This window comes from Propithecus coquereli, unplaced genomic scaffold, assembly GCF_000956105.1.
Source record: "Propithecus coquereli isolate 6110/MARCELLA unplaced genomic scaffold, Pcoq_1.0 Scaffold214, whole genome shotgun sequence".
Classification (NCBI taxonomy): domain Eukaryota; kingdom Metazoa; phylum Chordata; class Mammalia; order Primates; family Indriidae; genus Propithecus; species Propithecus coquereli.
Genome location: NW_012146523.1, coordinates 5002630 through 5022412, shown reverse-complemented (window position 1 = coordinate 5022412; position 19783 = coordinate 5002630). Strand labels below are relative to the sequence as shown.

Genomic DNA, 19783 nt, shown 5'->3' with positions numbered 1-19783 from the left:
TGGCACACGTGATCTCCCACAGTGATAGTGGTGCATCAGATGGGCCTGTCCTCAGGCCCCTAGATGCCACCCGGGTGGGCTAGTCCCCAGGCACATGCAGGTGCACAATGATGGCCTGCTGAAGGGGGTGGTGTTGCTGTCAGTGGCACTGGCCTGGGGCAGGCAGCTCTCAGGCCCTGAGGCAACACATGCTTCGGCTCCCTTTGTCCCAGAGGCAGCCTTGCTGTTCATCTACCATTTGTTCCCCGTGCTTTAGGACACTGAAGGGGCTAAAGTGCTAGGGACCCAGCCTCATCTCTGGATCCAGCTGGCCTCGTGATGTTGCAGTCCTCTGCGTAGATGTGGCGGACGTCAGCAGGGCTCTAGGGATGTGGAGATGCAGGGGCTGTTGGGTCCCAGGGAGGATGTGGTCTGGTGGAAGCTGGGCTCTCAAAATGGGGCCTTGCTGCAGCTGTTTGGTTTTCAGGGGGTATGTGGACCCAGCATGAACTCCCTCCTTAGAACAATGGCATCATATGAACTCCACACAGCTCCCTATACTGGTCTCAGGGCAGCGAGAGCTGAAGGGCTCTCCTGTGGCTAGAATTATAGGAGTCTGCAGTAGGAATGTGGACCACTGGGGATCTCTTGCTCACCTTTTCCCTGCACAGCAGAGTTCCTCCTGGCTCTGAGTTGATCCCAGCCAGGCAGGCTGCTTTGTTTCCTTCTTGTTTCGTACTTCAGAGGTCCCCTGTCACCTCCCTACTGAATTCCAGCATTCTCTCTTAGATGCTCCATAAACATGTGGTTATCCAGTCGCTGTTTTGGTCCTTCTTTGTGGAGCATGCCAGTACTGGGTGCCTCTAGTCAGCCATCTTGAAGCCCAATTTTATTATTCTTATCTGTCATGTTCAGGCCCAAGTCTTCTGCCTATGCTAATTTTCATCCCTCTTTAAGGAATTAGGGAAGAAACTACCCAACTCATAGTCATTTAGTCAATATTCTTTTAAGAAAGAGATTTACCCAATGCACTGTTATAAGTAACAGAAATTCAAGTAAAAACCAGACCCCAGTCTCACAGAGAAACAGACACTCTCATACACATCTGGTGGAAGAAAATAAGTTAGTAGACATACAAAGCCTTGAAACTGCACAGACACTCCGACTCATCAATTCCTCTTCTAGGAATTACTTGAAAAAATATAAATGTATACAAAGATTGAATGATAAGGATGTTTATGGCAGAGTGGTTTATAATTGTGAAAACATGGAAACAAATTAAATGCCCATCAAGAGGGTATTTCAGTTTTTTGAATATTAATACAATGAAATATTAGGCAATCATTAAAAATCATATTGTAGAACTGTATCTTATGGCATGGAAATATGTTTACAATATATAGTTAAGAGAAAAAAGCAATGTACACAATTATCTGATCGATATTATTTCATATGCGCTTTTAAAAGTATACACAGTATTTACTTGATAATAAGGTTGTAAGGATTTTTAAAATATCAGCAATGATTTACCTGTACTTCATAGGAATGCAGTTGATTTTCATTTTCTTGTTGAAATTTTCTCTTCTTTTTCAATGAACACATGCAGATAGATCACATTTAAGGCCCATCCCTGTATTCATGTCCTTTGGCAGTGCCTCCCCACCTGGACTCTGGGGTCAGCTATGTGACTTGATTTGGCCAAAGAGATTTTAGCAAACATGATGCAAGCAGAAGCTAGGAAAGCACTGCATGATGCAGCTCATTCTTGCTCTGTTCTTCCACTCTTTCCACGAGAACATGCCTAGGCTAGAAGATAAAAGGTATTACATGAAGCAGTCAAGTTACCTCTATTTACCCTCCTGAGACTGCTCTAGATCATCTGACAACTGGCTGGCCCTCAGACATGTGAGTAAGCCTAGCAAGATCAATAGAGACACACATCTAAGTAGACATGCAGCTGACCATAGATATGAATGAGATCTACTGGAAGAAGCCAAGCCAGCTGAACCTTGCAGACTCCCAAACTAAAAAAACATGCTTTCTTGTTTGACATTGGCATTTTATGGTTGTTTGCTACCCTGCACTATTATAGCAACTGATAGAGCATATGTTTTTTGTGGTATGTTGGGAGGAGTTAGAAGAAAAAAACAACCACCACTTTAGGTTCAAACAAAAGGTGTCTGAGTATAGATCTTCTCAGAAAAATATTTTGAACAGGCTGGAATGTCAGGAAGTTTAAAATCAATATAAAAATAGAACTATGTTTTAACATGTGCAAGGCCCTATACTATGGTCTGGGTGGGTCACAAAATGGAAGGACATGTAGCCCCTACCTCCAGATACTCACACTAATAGTGGAAATCTCTCTTGACATAGATACTGCTCTAAGAGAGTTACCAACAATTGTATGAATACACTATTGCACCCAAGAGCTTTAAATTGCCAAAGTTGGTTAAAAATGCATTAGCTCTTTCCCAACATGATTCTAAGAGCACAGTAAAATCAAAAAGGCTGCTCTAGCTGCCTGATGAACTTGAAGTAATGAGGTCTATAAGATGACTTGAACAGAAGAAAATGATATTAAGCTTTCATGGAGGACCAATGAAAGTATCTACCTGTAACCTTTCTGACAGCCAGGGACCCTTTGTCATTTAAAACTCTGCAGCTGTGGTGCATTATTCCCAGGCAGCAGAGAGTTTAATAAGACTTCACTGAGACACCTAACCTTCCAGCCCCTGGCTGCCTGCTGGCAACCCTAAGGAGCTTGCTGTGGAAGCCGACAATCTGAGCTAACATCAGGGCATGGATTTCTTCAGACACAGGGTTCACAGGGTGGCATAGTAATGTCTTCCTGCTGCCCCCTGATGCATGCCAACAGCAGAATGGTCTGATTCCAAGCCAGTACCAGTGCACAATACTCTTGGTTGTTTAATCCTAGACATTCTGGTGGTCATTGACCTTCTCTACAGCAAAACCTGGCTCTCCTGCTGAAGGAAGTGCCGCCCCTTTGGTGTGATATACGAGGTCCTCTTTGAGCAAAGCCCTACCTGCCCGGTCCAGCCTTAACCCCCAATATTCCTCTCCTCACATCCTTCGCCCTCTGCCTTCTGATTACTCAGGTTAGCAACTTGCTATTTCTACTTTTCTTGCCTCTGGGACTTGTTTAGTCTGTGACTTTCATCTTCTTCAGCCAGCCTACTAGTCTATCTTCAAAATCTGGCCTTGCATCATGGGTTTCTCTCTCCAACTAGACTATGAAAGTAGTAATGATAGTAACATAACACACAACATGCCAGGCACCTTACTAGGTGCTTTGTGTGTCTTAACTCATTTTATTCTGTTCAACTACTCTATGAGATCATTATTATTATTATTATCATTACCATCATCCTCACCCTGATTTTTATATAAGGAAAATAAGGCAGAGAGGCTAAAGTAACTTATCCAAAAGTCAATGTCAGTTCCCTGATGAAGGAAGGAGGTTGGAAGTCATGTCTATCTTGTTGGAAGTCATGTCTATCCATTGAGGTTGGAAGTCATGTCTATCTTGTTCACTATTATTATATTACCTGTGCCTAGCACAAACCTGGTCCAAAATATTGAGTAAAGGAATATATGAAATGTCTTAATAAAGTTGTCCCTGCAGTCAGAATTAACCTCACTCTCCTTTGCTTTCATATGTCCATCCTAGTACTTAACACATTCTACCTCTTAAGGTTTGGCCTCAATTTCCAAATAACCTTCACCTTTTACACATTGCTGTACATTGACACCCTAATCTTTCCTTGTTTAGAGAAAGTCAGGCTTTCATTGATCGGGCAACTAATGATGATTTCCAGTTCTGGCATTGCCTGGCAGCAGTTGTTACTGAGCGATAGGGCCAGGCATCCATGGGAGAGGTAGGAAGGACTGTTGGCAGGAGTTGGAGGCTGATTGGCCAGCCCCTTACCCTAAAGAGGCACAACCCTGCTCCCTCACTCACCCACCATTCCCCACTCCTCCCTGTCATGATGGGCTTCCAAGAGCTTACTGGTTCACATAGAACCACCATCTGAGATGAGTGTCTTTGGCCAACTTCCCCATCTATCCCTTCTACATCTTGGCTTTATCCACAGTAGTAGGAGTGGTTATGAAAGTTAGGAGGAAAAGGGGACAGTGGATTATAGGAAGGCAACTAAGCAGGAAGTGGAGAGGGGGAATGGGTGGTGATCATAGAGAGTACCTGGGATCTAATCCAACTGTACTAGTAGAAGCAGAAAGTCCCCCCTGGGATATGCCAGGTGTCATTATCATTGGCCCTCTCTGCAAGTCAAGAGGAATCAAGGGAGGGAAGTCCTAGCTTTGGCTTAACTTTGTCTATGAACAGTTGTTGGCATCCCAGGTCTAAAGTTGTCTGCTGACCTTGGAATCTGTGAGGTGGTTTCTCACTTCTGGCAGGGGACACTGGAGCCTGAACAAATTGTATTAAGGGATTTTGTAATTACTGATTCTTAGCTTTCTGGGAAGATAACTCCCTTCTGGTTTTGGATATTCAATTTTCAAATGCACTTTCTGCTTTGAGGTTATTAAGTATGAAATGTCCAATTTCCTTAAGTACCAAGTTTGACAGTTGATATCTATGACATTTTACTTTGACACTTGTTTTATTTTTATTGTGAAGGTATATCTTCAGTCTCTTAAACACATATTTTGGCTTCTAATTATCTGTCAATTTTTTTTAGAGCAATTTTTGTGAGACCATGGATAAGTCAAATATTCATGTTATTTTCTAATATGAATTCCATCGTAGAACCAATGCAGCACAGACAGCTCAAAATATTAATGAATTGTTTGGGAAGGATGTGGCTAATGAACACACAGTAGCTGATGGTTTGAGAAGTTCCATTCTGGTGATTTTAATCTTGAAAATGAGCCACATGGGTGACCTGAAACCAAGGTGGATAATGATGAGCTGAAATCTAAAGAAGAAGTGAATCCATCTCAACTTATGTATGAGTTAGCAGCAAGGTTTGACGTTACTATTCCAACAATATTGGACCATTTGAAACAAATTGGCAAGGTAAAGAAGTTGGATAGATGGGTTCTACATGAATCAAATGAATGTCAGAAGAGAAATCATCTGAAAGCTTGTCTTTCTTTGTTGTCATAACATAAAGGAGAAACATTTCTACACCATATTGTTACGTGTGATGAAAAATTGATTCTTTTTGACAATCACAAGTGTTTGGCACAATGGTTGAATAAAGATGAAGTGCCAAAATATAGTCCCAAACCTAATATTCATCAAAAAATGCTAATGGTGCCTATTTGGTGGTCCAGAGCTGATATTATCCACTATAGCTTCATGAAACCTGGTCAACTGATGATGCCAGATGTCTACTGCAACCAGTTGGAGGAAATGATGCAAATGCTTGTGATTAAGCAGCTGAGATTGGTCAGCAGAGACAGGCCAATCCTCTTGCAAGACAATGCTCCACCACATGTCACACAAACAATGCTGCTCAGAGGCTGGACTTGGAAGCTCTCTGTCATCCACCATATTCACCAGACCTTGCACCAACTGACTACCACTTATTCCAGGCTTTCAACTAATTCTTGCAAGGAAAAATATTCAATTCTCAACAAGCTGTGGAAAACACCTGTCATGATTTCATCACTACTCACTCTCCAGATTCCTTTGCTGCTGACATAAACAAGCCACCATTAAGATGGCAAAACTGTGTTGATAGTTTAGGCACATACTCTGATTAATTGTACTGCTTTTTGTTTGAGATATAATAAACTACACTTATGATTCAAAATTGGACATTTCATATTTAATGAACTAAACTATGTTTGTTTACATTCTTCCATCACTAGATTGTAAGCTTCAGAAGACAGGGACATGGCCACATTCACGTTTCTCTACTGTCTGATTCTTCCCCTCAGCAAATTTCAAGGGTTTGTTTTATAAAATTTATGCAATTTAATTGCATGTCATAATAAGGAAGTATCAACAATAAAATAGACTAATGTTGATAAAATATTTTAGTGAGCTTCCTAGCTTTCAAAAGATCTTTTGAGCCTGGGCCCAAATTGCAAATTGCCAGAGGAGGGCATTCTTAAAAATAGCATGAGTTCCCTGCAAAAATACAGTCATACATTTACTAAAATGCATCCAAAATGACACAGAACCCTGCCACTACTCATCAATATTAAGACTTCTCTCCCCCCCTGCCAGCTTTTTTAACTAAATGTCTGTGAAGAAAGCAAGGCAATTTAAGGGCATTTCTAAAACTCAACAGTGGGATGTACCTAAAAAGATAGACATTGCTGCTACCATATCCATCAGAAAGAAAATCATAATGCTGCTGAAAATGGTTTCCAAAGATAAATTTCATAAAAAGGAAAAAAGAAACTCTGATATTGATGACTAGTAGATCAAATAATACACTAGTAAGAAAAGTGATCATTTTGAATGCCTGGTTACATTTTATTTCAGTAATTATTAATTGCAATGTACTTAAACACATACTTGGTTCCCTTCACAAAGAGTAAATAGAAGATTAAATTGATTTATAAACCAATTTCACACAAAAAAATCTCATTTATTCTTCACAAGAACACTCTGCTTTTCATTCTTATTTTACATATGAGGAAACTAGATGAACATTCTACCACTCAGCTAGTTAAAAATTTATCAAGAATTATATATGGTAATCAAGGGCATGGGATCTGGAACCAAACAGAAATGTAATCAAATTCTGGCCCTTCCATTTACTGGTTATATGATTTAGATAAGTAAATAGGTTAAGTTTGGATCCAAACAGGTTTTACAACTCAATATCCTGTGATACAATATCAAAGGGCATGGGTAAAAGTAGTAGGAAGGAAATACATGCATACTTTTCTGTGCCAAATAAAATACTCCACCATCATGGGCATATCTCCACTCTTCACTCTATATGAGTATTACAGAACTTAAAAATACTTAAAAGAAATGACCCACTCATTGAACACTTAGTAATAGTTGGTTGTGTTGCTGTCCTATGTATTTACAATACTTACACATATGCTGCCTCCTTGATAAAGCAATATGAGGCAGTTGACAATAAAACTCACCATGGTAGGCTGGGCAGAGAATGTGATGAGCCACGTCAGTTTAGGGGACAGTTTGGGCCAGATCCAGACAGAGTTGGAAAGGTCACTGGGCAGAAGGCCTCAGGCTAGCACTCTGGGTCTAACCCAGGAGCCAGAAGCATTATGATGGTACTTCTACCTAGGGAGAGAATACCCCATGGGTCCAGTACAGATGAAAAGTTGCTATCAGAGTTGGTCTGTAAAATTGTTGCTGGGACCAAGAAGTCAAGTGTATGAATTAATTTTGCCATAATAATGCGGTGTAATAAACCACCCCCAAACTCAGTGGCTTAAAACAACAATCCTTTATTCTATGGATCTATATGTTGACTGGGACAGCTCTGCTTTATTCTGCAGGTTTATGGGTTTAGGTCTTTTCCATGGTCTTTCATCTTCTCTAAATCATAAGGCTTGCTGAGTCATGTTCTTCTCAAGGCAATGGCAAAGGTACAAGGAAAAGCAGAAACATCCAAGGTTTTTTAAGGCCTAGACTCAGAATTGGTACAATCACTTCTGCCCCATTTCATTTATCAAAGCAAGAATCCCAGTGCCTGATTAAAAGGCATCAGGAAGTACACTCTGTCCATGATAGGGCCATGACAAAGATGGAATGGAGGAAAACACAAAGAACTTGGGCCAATAATTCAGTCAACTACTTCATCCCTCTTGGCCACATTATTCTCATTTCTCCAAAATGGAAAACATCCCATCCCCACCAAAGGATACCCAGAAGTCTTACTTAATTATGGCATCAGGCTCAAAATTTAGGACTTTATGATCTACACTAGGTCCAGATATCAACTGGACCAAAGAACTAAAAAGACAAATTTTTGCCCCCCACCAATTTACACACTATGCAATGGCATAACAGGGACAGAACAAACACAGTAAACAACTCCATTCAAAAAGAGGAAGATTGGTCCTTAGCAATTCTGAAATCCCTGTAGGCAAATTAGCCAAGTTCCTCTGCCATGGGAGTAGAGAATGTTTCTTGATTAGATCTTGATTCTGTTCACCAATGGAAGGGGAGGTAGTGGAGCATGGCAGGGGGAGGGGAATATTCCTCGTCCACTGTTATCTACAGTTCCTGGCTCTATCCTCTGAGACATCCTTGTCCATCATCTTCTTCACTTGCTTCTGAAGAGGATATTGAAACTTATTTCTTTTCTTTGGTGGCTGAGAAGCTTGTTTCCCACCTGAAAAAAATGGGAGGCTCTCAGAAGTCCTTTTTCTCTCTCAAACCACTTTCATCTTTTTTTAGTGCAGGCTGGCAGTACTTTGGCAATATTGCTCTCTCTACAACTTAGTGGGTTTTCTATGTATTTGATTCCAGTTCATTCCACGTGTCCAAATCAGTTTTTTCTGAGACATGTTTCTCTCTCCAAAATTAATTACTAGCACTTAGGGCACATCAGGTGGGCTGTAGTACCATGCCTTGAAGCTTTATAGGGGGTTTTGTCCAGCTGAAAGATCTACTCAAAGTCACTTTGTAATATTTTACAATGCTATAGCCAAACCCCTGACTGGGTCTTTACTCTGAGGCTACGTTTTTCTGCAAGCCACCTAGATTTGGTCTTTGTCTCTCTCTGTAATTTAACAACCATGCCCTTGACTAGAGCTTTGTCCTCAGGCTGTATCTTAACTTGAGAATCTTTTTCTAGCTGGAGAGTTTGAAGGTAAGAAACAATTTTATTTTCTAACCCAGAAACTTCTGGGCTCTTGATAAACTCTCTAAAATCTACCTGCAAACTGGCCTTTTTTCTTTTTTCTTCTGAGCATATCTTTTTCTTGTAGTACATTGCTATTAATATATGCATTTAAAAGGAAATAGTTTATTCTTCCAAAAATTTTTTTATAAACTATTTTATTTTCTCCTCTCTCTGTCTGCCCTTTTCATTTGATTATGCTGCTTGCCACTTTGAGTGCTTATACCATGCAACAAATAAGTGGGTGGTAAAGTCTCAATATTCATACTGCAGGCATAGAACATCCCACTTGGAACTTAAGCCCAAATATATCTGTCCAAAACAACTTTCCTAGAACTCTGTCAAGAGGTATCAAGAGTTGGCTCCGCCTTAAAGAAGTGCTTAGAATTTTTTAATTGTACTATGTTTAGATCTCCTCTAGGACCCTAAGGAGAGAAGAAATGATAGAGCAAGATGTGGATATTTCTAGGATTTTTGAAATCTCACTTTTGGAAAAGTGAGACTTTTGGTTTCTTGGAAGGCCCATATATATAAATTCTAACCGTCTGGAAGTATCTGGAGCAGCACTCTACTATTTGTTAGCCTCAGTAAATGATAGGGTCATGCATCATCAGCTATTTGGTAGAGGCATTAGATGATAGATGATCTTATGATAGTCACCTTTGGGCCTAATAAGAGGACCTAGCTGTAATGTAGGCTTCTGTTCACCTCCAGGTTTGCCCTAGTCAGCTAATCACACACAGTCCTCCATCCTAGTCCCCGAGAAGCAGGTGTGTTACCTCAGGTTCTGTTGCAATGAGCATATTAGTCCACTAGGCATAAGAGAAGCATGGCAGGGATGGACAGAAGAAAAATGCTCTGAGCCAACCATAATCATAGTAATAACCAGCACAGTTTTTCATGTGTTAGAACTGTTATACTCACTTTATGTACATTAATATTTCCTTTCATAGCAACCTCCACTTTATAGATGGCAAAAGTCTAGGCTCAAAGAAGTTAAATAACTTGTCTAGAGATATTTAGCTAGTAGGTGGCAGCACCAGGATCTGAAGGTAGGTATTCTGGATCCACAGTCCCACTGGTATGCCCTGGTGTATGGCTTGCCTCTGAACATGGGACATTTACCAGAAGGGAATTGCCAACGAGGCATGATTCTTAGCCCTGAGGACAGAAATGTTGGTTCATGGCTCCTGGTTCACTCATTCTATTTCCTGGGTACATTCTATCTCAAAATTTGAAAGCCTATATTCTATCATGAATAGAGGTTCCCCCAACCTCTTCTTGAAAATAGACCACAGTGTCCTCTGCAGACAAAGCCAACTCAAATGTTTGTTCTCAAATCATTCTCAGCTGCTCATGTAAACAAAGACTTCAGTGGAAATTCCAGACTTCTACAAGTCAAATCATAGCAGAGACAAATTCAGTCTGGAAATTTCAGTATCTTGTCTAAGAAATCTGACTTTGATAAGTACTGACTATTCCACCAAGAGGAATTAGCTGCAAGTTATCTAACTGATTTACTAGATGGGGGTTTTATATCAAACACTTAAATTGTGGATTAAGCCTTTCAAATACAATTTTAGTACATTTTATATTTGTTTTTAAGCAGTAACAAAAGCTTGATCAATTAGTTCTTGAGACATCTTGTATGCTGTGAATATAAAATCATATTGCCAAGAAAAAGAAGAAGGGTTTTCTGAAATGCTGTGGTTATTCCACAGCTATAAGAAAAAGTGGAGGCCTTAGCCTTTGCTGTTTTATATCACTTAGAACTTAAACATTATGTGTTGAGAGACTATTACTGGCCACTTTGGTATTGAAATGCAGTTTGGCCCAGATGTGATATGTGTCCTACATTTCTAATCTGCATGTATTGCTACTTCAGAGAACAGCATTGTGAATACCAGAAACCTGGAGTCGTCCTTGATTCCTCTCTCTTGCTCTCCCCCATATTCAATCTCCAAAACCTAATAATCCACTTATGTAAATTTAGCTTGAATCTATCTACTTCTGTCCACTGCAGTACTACCATAATTTAGGGTCTCATAATCTCACAAGAGAATTCCTGAAGTAGTCTCCTAACTGATCCCCTGCCTCCAGGGTTATTCCCTCTCACTCCATTCTCCGTACTGCAGCTGGTGTGATCTTCCTGAAACGTAAAAAGGATTCCACTATTGAAAACTGTTCAGTTAGTCCCTACAGTTTTCAGGATACACTGTAAACTCTTTGGCCTACGAACATCACCCTCCTGAGCTGCTATGGCTTAACTTCTCACCATCACACATCACTCCAGCTGATTCAACTAAGAGCAAATCCAGATGCTCTCATGTTTTTTTCTCTCCTCAAGCTTTGGGTTGTTTTTATGTGCTTGGAATGCCCTTTCCTCCACCACTTCCCCAGTCAGAGATAGGCATCGAGAAAACCAGAGATGGAACTAGAGACAGGAGTCAATGCCCCACTTTTGATTTACATAGAACAAGATCTAGAAGGACACTCACTAAAAGGGTTCATGGAAATAGCTGAGGAATGACATACTTTTAATTTTTCTGTATTGTTGTATATTTTATAGTGAATATGTTTAACTTCTCTTTACACATTTTTAATTACATTTTCCTATCCTCAAGATGATACTTCCAGAGATACTGATTCAGTGGCGAAGGGTCCAGCATTCTGATCTTCCAAAATCTCCCAGGGACTTTGTTAAGCTGCCAGTTTGGAGAACCATGGTTGAAATGATTGCTTCAAATATAATGAGGCAACTGACATTTTTGTTTGTAAGAAAAGTTTCAACTCTATTAAACAAACATTTTAAAAATTATTTTCTTTTATTTTGTAAAAGTTTAATTCTACTACTAATACACATTCCCTAAGTATATTAGATATGAATTATCTCTAAGAATTATAATAGCTTGGGCAGCCATTTTAACAGTCAGCTATTTTGAATAAAGGGCCTAAATAATCATTGTAAAGCTTGTGTTTGTGAGATAAATTCCATAAAATTTAATATTTTAAAATTCAGGAAAATAGGAAAAAATACATAAATACAAATATCAGGGGCTTTTTGATTCTAAATTTTTAACATTAACTTAAATACCATTTGATTAGCTCCCAAAACCATGGACATTCTCAAAATGTGAAGCAGACAGTTATTACAAATATCAACTTTGGTATAATGTGCAACTATTTTGTTAAACATTTTTAAGTTTTTGACTTTGGGAAAATATGAAGATGCCAATGTTTTCATAACTAACTTCTGAAAGTATGTATAATGCCCTAAAATTCAGACATCAAAGCATCTATTTCTTTAAATTTGTCAGTTATATTCTCAATACATTCTCCAGCTTTTAGTTTTATACCATCAATTACAAGATAGTCCTCTTCATAGTGGTTTTCAAATGGACTGCTCGCAGGAGCTTCAGGGTTGCATTTAGATAACTGCAAAAACAATCATACAATTAATCAAAGTGACATCAAATTTACTTGATTATTTGAATAAAACATAAAGTAGCCAGTAATTCCTTAAGTCACATCAGTTATACAAAGTTTTCTGTTATTCTGATGTTCAAATAATGATTACCATATATGGTATAATATGTGGTAAATGTGTTTGTATATGAATAAGTTATTATTTAGGTCCTATTTTTATTCCTCAATATTATACAGTTTTAGTTTTAATTTTATGCTTTGGAAAAACATGATTATTTTAATTCTGTGTGAGTTTTCTATATTGGTTTATTTTTTACATTATTGTTATAGGGACTATAGGGACTAAAACTGTTTTAGTCACATTATCTGTGGTCATCTTCTCAACAGCATCTGCATTACTTACAAATAGTGATAGTCTTTTCTAGCTTAGTGGGAAAGGACACTGGTGAAAACAATGCACACACCTACCCACACACAGACATAGATACACACATATATGGAATTTATAATTTCAAAGTTCATTAATGGTAGGGTTAACTTCCCATGTAATTCAATGGGAAAAAAGAATATACATGTAGTTTATATAAGTATTTTCATACATCAAAAATGTACCTTTAATACAAATAATTATTCAGTGAACCCTGTCTTATTTACATATGGATTATTCAATTTGTGAATTATTCAGGTGGATTTATAAAAATCTAAAATTTATTTCTTCCCATTGCTTGCCAAGTCAGGGCATGCCATCCATTGTTAATATTAACTAAAGAAGAACATAAATAAGAAGGTGACTCTTCTGAGGAAAATAATCTCATAAAGCATTTCAATGACAAATAGAAATGAGTTTTGATTATCCATGTGTGTATGCTTTTTTCCACATTGTTACCCTCATCCATTGGTGTAAATACTTGAGAGTAATCAAATTGAAACCTCACAGGTGAAATGAATGATAAAAACATCATCAAATTTACAACTTTGAAAATAGCTCATATACTATCTGCTCAGAGAATCAACATGCTCAGAACTTAAAAATTATCAGGTGGCTCTTTCTTACATGTTAGCTTATAGGAGGGCACTTTCTTCTAAAAACAAAACACATCTCCGGTTTTAAGTGGAGTTGGCTTTGGAAGCCATATTAACTCTTTATAATGACTAAAAATAAATAAATAAAATCCCAGAGGGTTATTATTTCTTTACTTTAAAACTGTAAATTGCTCCAGCTTAATAGTTGGTTTCATTGCTATTCTCCTAATTTAAAAGTGAACAAATCACTAAATGTTCTGAACCCGGCATGAATGCCAGATTTACAAAGCTCAGTATACAGAGTGGCTGAAGAGCCAGTCAGCAGGAGGCCCTCACCTGCCTACCAGCAAGTTAAAATGGTTAATTTTTACAATTCCTAAATGCCTTTTGAAAGTATAAATAATACAAGAATCTAAAACAAAAAGCATGCTTCTGCCTAGTGATGGATTAAAACACTGTATTTTATTTTAAGAAATAAAAACCAGAAGTAATTTTCTATTCTATCAAGTTACTAGTTATAATGGCAAAATAGAAGCCAATTCTGTGGCTGTAAAAGCTCCAGGACATCACTATAAAAACCATCCTGGCTGTATTTTTGAAAAGACAAACTGCTAACACTGAAAAAACACTGCACAAAACCATATGGTGTTCAAACAAAACACACGTTTCCTAGAAAAGAATAATTTGTATATTAATTATATTTATACAAGATGTATGTAACCAATCTATAGATCTTGTTCTATAAAAGGTAAGACCCCTATATAGAAAACAAGTTTTTTTAGAAAGAAACCCTATTTGGAAAAATGGCATTTATAACCCATGCAAATTCAGGTAAAATTTGATACTGCTGGTGTTGATTAAGAAAACTATCATCCTTTTCAACTCAATAGGAGTTTTTAACATTAATTTTATTTTCTTTTAACACATTTATCTCCATAATGGTAAATTCTATATATTTTCTTAATTTCTAACTCAATAAAAGAGGTGTTTAAGAATCATCATTATTTTTGTTGAAGTTCTGAATAAAATCATGCAATTGGGGGCAGTCTGCCTAAGTGTGTAAACCATCTCATCCATTTATAAATCCATCCTTTCTACATCTGAGAAGAAACAGACTTAGTGATAGGTAGTTGCTCAAAGTGTAAATGTGGGAAAAGAGAGATGAAGTAAGAAAATCTTAGCACTTATTCTCTTTAGCAACTGCCATTGCCAATTCTTACCCATAATAATAGCTAACCTTAGGTGTCTATTTCTATGCAATACACCTTTCCTGGTTTATATTATTAATATTTAATACTCAAAACAATCAATCTGAGGCAAGCGATAAGCAACTTTGCCAAATTACACAAGTCATTATCGGCAGGACCAGGATTGGGACACGGGCATTATATTCCAAAGCCAGAGTCCATATGCTCTCCTGACTCCAGGCTCACTATACATCTAAATGAATGAATGAATGAATAAAGCCTTACAGATACACACAACTCCTTACTGCCATTTTTCTTCCTAGTTAGAGAACAGCTGCACCACTTTATGGAAGTGTCTGTTTTCTCAAACCTATCCCATTGCTGCTCTGTATTAATGACACAGGCCTTATACCATAAACTCTCATTTTACTTGCAGAGGCATTGAATGAAGTAAGCACAGATGGTCTTTCTAAGTCCAACACAGAAAGCCAAAAGAAAAAAAAAAGGACCAATCTAGATACAAATGGTGAAACTTATTCCAATGAAAAATTCTACCTCCAGTATGTTGATGATGAGGTTTGTCCCTGTAGAGGTTAGCCTGGTGCATGACCCAGACAGGGCAGATTTTCCAGTGAGCTGCTGTTATCCTGGCCCCTTCTCCTGACCATAAAGATCAGCAGGGGAGAGGTCTCTGTGTAGTGGCCCACCTCAGCTACAGTGAGTCCCCACCATCTTTCTCCATTCCAATCCCAAAGATCTAATATTAAAAGAACTCTTCTGCTTAAACACAGATTTATTTTCAAACACTGATAGATGTATTTTGATTTCTGAACAGGCTACTAGTTTATTATTCACCTCATGATAATCAAGGCTCAAATTTCAGATGAGAAAATGGTTTTCCATATAATTAAAATGTACAACCAGGAACAAATTCTGCTATTTAAAGAATTTGAAGTTACTGTTTAGGCCTGATAATAATTATCAATACTACCTTTTCTCCTGCATTTATTTTGTCTCCATCTTCTTCTTCAGATTCATCCGGTATTGCTGTGGGCTCTAGTGCTTGTTGTAGCATTTGCTCCAACTCTTTCAGTAAAACTTCAGTCTCAGAGACAACTAAAGAAATATCATTAATATAGTAAAAAAATGCTACTTCTTAATTTATTCAATCTAATTTATAATCTTAACTACCCAGAAAGAAGAAATCTTCTAAATGCTATGAGATAAAACATAAAAATTTCATATAGTTTTCACATAGGAGCTCCACTCGATCAAAATTATTATGGATTTCAAGGTGAACCTTTTATAATTCTTCCTTGAAACACATAGGTTATATTCTTGCTATGTATAAACTATAAAGTAGCAGGGAAATATCAAAAGCTTACTAGAAGTTTTCGTTGTTTATTTTTTTAAAATTGGGGGCCAAGGGCACCAAAATAAATTGTTATTTATAGACCAGGGGTCAAAAAATTTTTTCTGTAAAGGTCCAGAGAGCAAATATTTCAGGCTTTGTAGGCCAGATGGTCTCCGTGACAACTGCTCAATTCTGCTGTTGTAGTACAAATCATTGACATGTACATAAACAAATGAAAGTGGCTATGTTCCAATGAAACTTTATTGACAAAAACAGGCAGCAGCTGGTGGCCTATGGGCCACAGTTTGCCAATCCTTACTATAGACTATTAAAACTACTGTTTAAAAGGAAAAGTACTATAATTAAGTGGCTAGGCTGAACACAAGCTAGTCCATTCCTAAACCAAATGGCGACACAGCTTAATTACCTAATCTGATATTTAAAAAAAATACTTCATTAACAAAAGTTTATTTATGCTACTATGACATAAATATATAAGTAGGCAAAAAATCTGGTAATTCATTGAATTTACTGAGATAAAATTGTATCTCCCACCAAAGAAATAAAAGCCTATTTTAACTCTATAGATTCAACTACTGATTAACAGTATGCATTTGAATTCTTGACTGAAACAAAACAAACATTTTCATTTGATATAAGGCCTATTGAAGCAAAGATCAAAGAGAGGAAGCCACATGTGGCCTGCTGCCCTGTACCAGATACAGATGGAGCATCTAAGAAGCCATTCCAAAAACAACATAATTCAGAGAGAAAGGCCAGGAGTACATGCCCCTTCATCTTCTACTCTGATTACTAAAATCTAACAAACCACCTTCTATTATCTGCTATTCAACAGCAGGTCACCAACAATCACATCAGGTAGAGCAGCTGAAAGTTCATGGAACATGAGCATATACCGAAATAGGACACAAAAAGGAAATTTAAAAATTCTGACAAAATAATCATTAAATAATAGTGTTAAATAAAGTCATGGCAGGTTATGAAATAGAAAGGTTTTCTTTTCTTGGTTGTCACTACAGTACTAGAAAACCAATTTTTAGTTTATATTTTTTGCAATATATTTTTGTCTACAAAAATAATTTTTCTGTCAATAGTTATTGCTTGCCCCAGGCACTTTCATATTCAATCAACAAATATTTATTGTGTAACTAGTAAGGGCAAGGAACTCAAGAAAATAAGCCTTCCTAGCCATCATGTCTTCCCAGCTAATCTTAAGTTTTCTCTATGGAAAATGTCTTTCAAAACAGTTTGGAAGAAGCTTTCAGATAAGCCACTGCTTACCTTAGAACAAGTTCCCATGTTTAAAAAACAAGCAAACAAAAACTGAAATTAACATGTTAGTTGCATCCACATAGATCTGTATTCTAGGGTTACTGCTATACTCTAAGAACAAAGAGTACAGAGTGCTATATTCTAGAACAGTGGTATTCAAAATTTGGTGGACATAATAATCACCTGGAGATTTTTTTTAAAAATATGGATACAACTCCATGCCTACTGAATCAGAATTTTCTAACGGAATGTATATTTTTATTGAAGTACTTTTGTTAAAGAAATTAACCCCTTTTTTAAGATAAGTTTTCTTATTTAGTAACCTGTTACTTAATAAACGACTATTTGTGGTTATCTTCACATAGATTCCCCAGTCCCACTCACAAATATTATATTTTCCTACTTTATATTCTGGACCTATGAAAATTGGTACTGACATTTAATGCACTGTTGAGAAGATGGATTTTGAGCTATGTTGTGAATGAAAAATGACAAATAAACATCTTTATATTTCTAACACTAGGCTAAAATACAATCAATTTATAATAACGGATGTCATTGCCAAATGGTATTGTAGGCTTTCTGTTTTCAAGTGATCTGGAAAAATATGTACATTGCCTTTTGATCAAAGGGTAGACAAAATAATGGATGACTTCATGAATCAACCAGGGTTCATAACACCAACTTGACTGATGTCAAACTCTGCTTCCAGAGCCATGGAAGGTTTGCTTTGGGTATTCCTATATTGTAAAGTGAAGTTCAAAAATAATTCTCAAGAAATAGCAGTTACTGTAATCTACAAACTAGGTTATCAAAATTGGTCAATGATATCCTCCAAAGATAGGGATAAAATGAATGCCCTTGATGATTTCATGACCAATCATCTTCTATCAATACTGATTATCTTGCAGTTTCCCTGACTTGTTTCAATCTGTTGTTGAGAGTAAAGTGGCAGCATTATGGCTGTTCCATCACTCAGAGGGAAAAAAAAAGAAAAAAAGAAAGAAAGAAAAGAAAAAGTATCTCTAACGCTAAGTTCATATCTGGCTTTTAAAAATGAATATATATAAAATAAATCAGTGTTATATTTCCATTTATGATAAGAAATAACTCACCATTTGTCTCAATAAATCAGTCACTATTTAAAAAACTTTCAAATGTACATTTATGGAGTTTTCTTTGATCTCTATTTTTCTATTAAATGTTTAAGAAGGTATTTCCTCCCCTATATAGAGGCTCCTGGCTTGGTTAACCCAAAGCTGGCACTGAAAAACAAAATCTTAAGTAAATTTGCAGGGCTATTTCAATGTTGAAATTCTGAAGGTATTTTAATAGATGAAGGAGGAAAAAGTCCTTGGTTGGCTTTTGTTTTAAAGTAAACACAAACACTCCTCCTGTGTGCTTACAATTTAAATGTAGAGATAGTAAAATACAGGTTGAGGTGTAATAAAGAAGACAGAAACTGTTCCTGGAGACACAAAGAAAAATAGGAGGCATGGTGCTTTTCAGGAAAGGAAGATGAGGGCGAATCCCACCTTTTAAACTAGAAGTTAAAGGTAGATCCGAAACCGAGAGTTAGTGGGCAAAGTTTGTCTTGAGTAGCAAGATATCACCTTTTTCCCTATCACTGCTTCCACCTCCTAGACCCAGGTCCCAGGGCCTTCATGGTTCCTCTCAGGCTCACCCTATGATCTAGGCCTTTCCTATTTTAACCAGTGTCTTCCAAGCTTACCTGTCTCTGTGGGTGATAAACATATCCTTTGCTAATTTAATAATGAATGTTAGTGGATTATTAGTTAGTCCTGGGTGATACGTCAATATTTTATTTATTCAAGCTTTTATAGTCTATTTCCCCCCAAAGAATGAAGTATTTACCAACAGAAAACAGTAAAACAATAAAAAAAACAACAAAAACTCAAAAGACTAAAAGAAACCAAATCAATTCATTAAGGAGGATGCAAAGGGCAATAATTAAATTTAAAAATGCGTAGACAAACTACCAATGTTGTACGAAATACCCATAAATTTACCTTTAAGATTCCTGATAAAACAATCAAGGAAATAGCTCCACATTTTGATTAATTTTAATAAGTTTTGTGTTGCTGAAAAAGTCATGTAATCTCTTAAGGGCCTAGTTTCCCCATCAATAAAATAGGAGATAACATAATATCTACTATATCTACCTCATGTAGGTCTTGTGTTAAATAAACAAATATATATGAAATATTTAGAACAATGAAAACACATAGTAATTGCTAAAGGTGTTGGTTATCATTATTATTATTGCTCTTATCATTTCATCATAATAGATGAATTTTCCTGTCCCTAAACACTGAAAAGAAATGAGTTATAGATGCGATACAAATAAAATTATAGTACGTGATATTCCTGGTAGCAATTTTCCCAAAACTACAGACATACTTTACAAAAACTTATTGCTTAGATTAAATCTTTACACAGCCATGGGCGTACAGTTTAAATTATTTAATGATTCTTCAGCTTTTTCTATTAATTTCCAGAGAAACAGGTCCTGTCCGTGTTGGATATGAGATCTTGTACTGCATCTCTTTTTCACTGATGAGGACACTGACACTTTGAGAGAGAAAGTAACTGCACATAATTGGCTCTCCTCCTGAACCCTAACTTAGCAAGTATTAGAAGGAGAGGAGAGGAGAGGAGAGGAGAGGAGAGGAGAG

General features: G+C 37.1%; 1 protein-coding gene across 1 annotated transcript in view; it reads right to left on the bottom strand.

The window, feature by feature from the left end:
* Positions 1-11948: 11948 nt before the first annotated feature.
* The window catches only part of ZCWPW2 (zinc finger, CW type with PWWP domain 2), an 80502-nt gene continuing 72667 nt past the window's right edge, over positions 11949-19783 (bottom strand). The window contains exons 7-8 of the mRNA XM_012644548.1: positions 15432-15556; positions 11949-12239 (exon numbers count right to left, since the gene is read on the bottom strand). Coding sequence (XP_012500002.1) covers positions 12078-12239; positions 15432-15556 — 287 coding nt within the window. The 3' untranslated portion in view covers positions 11949-12077. The remainder of the gene's footprint in view (positions 12240-15431; positions 15557-19783) is intronic.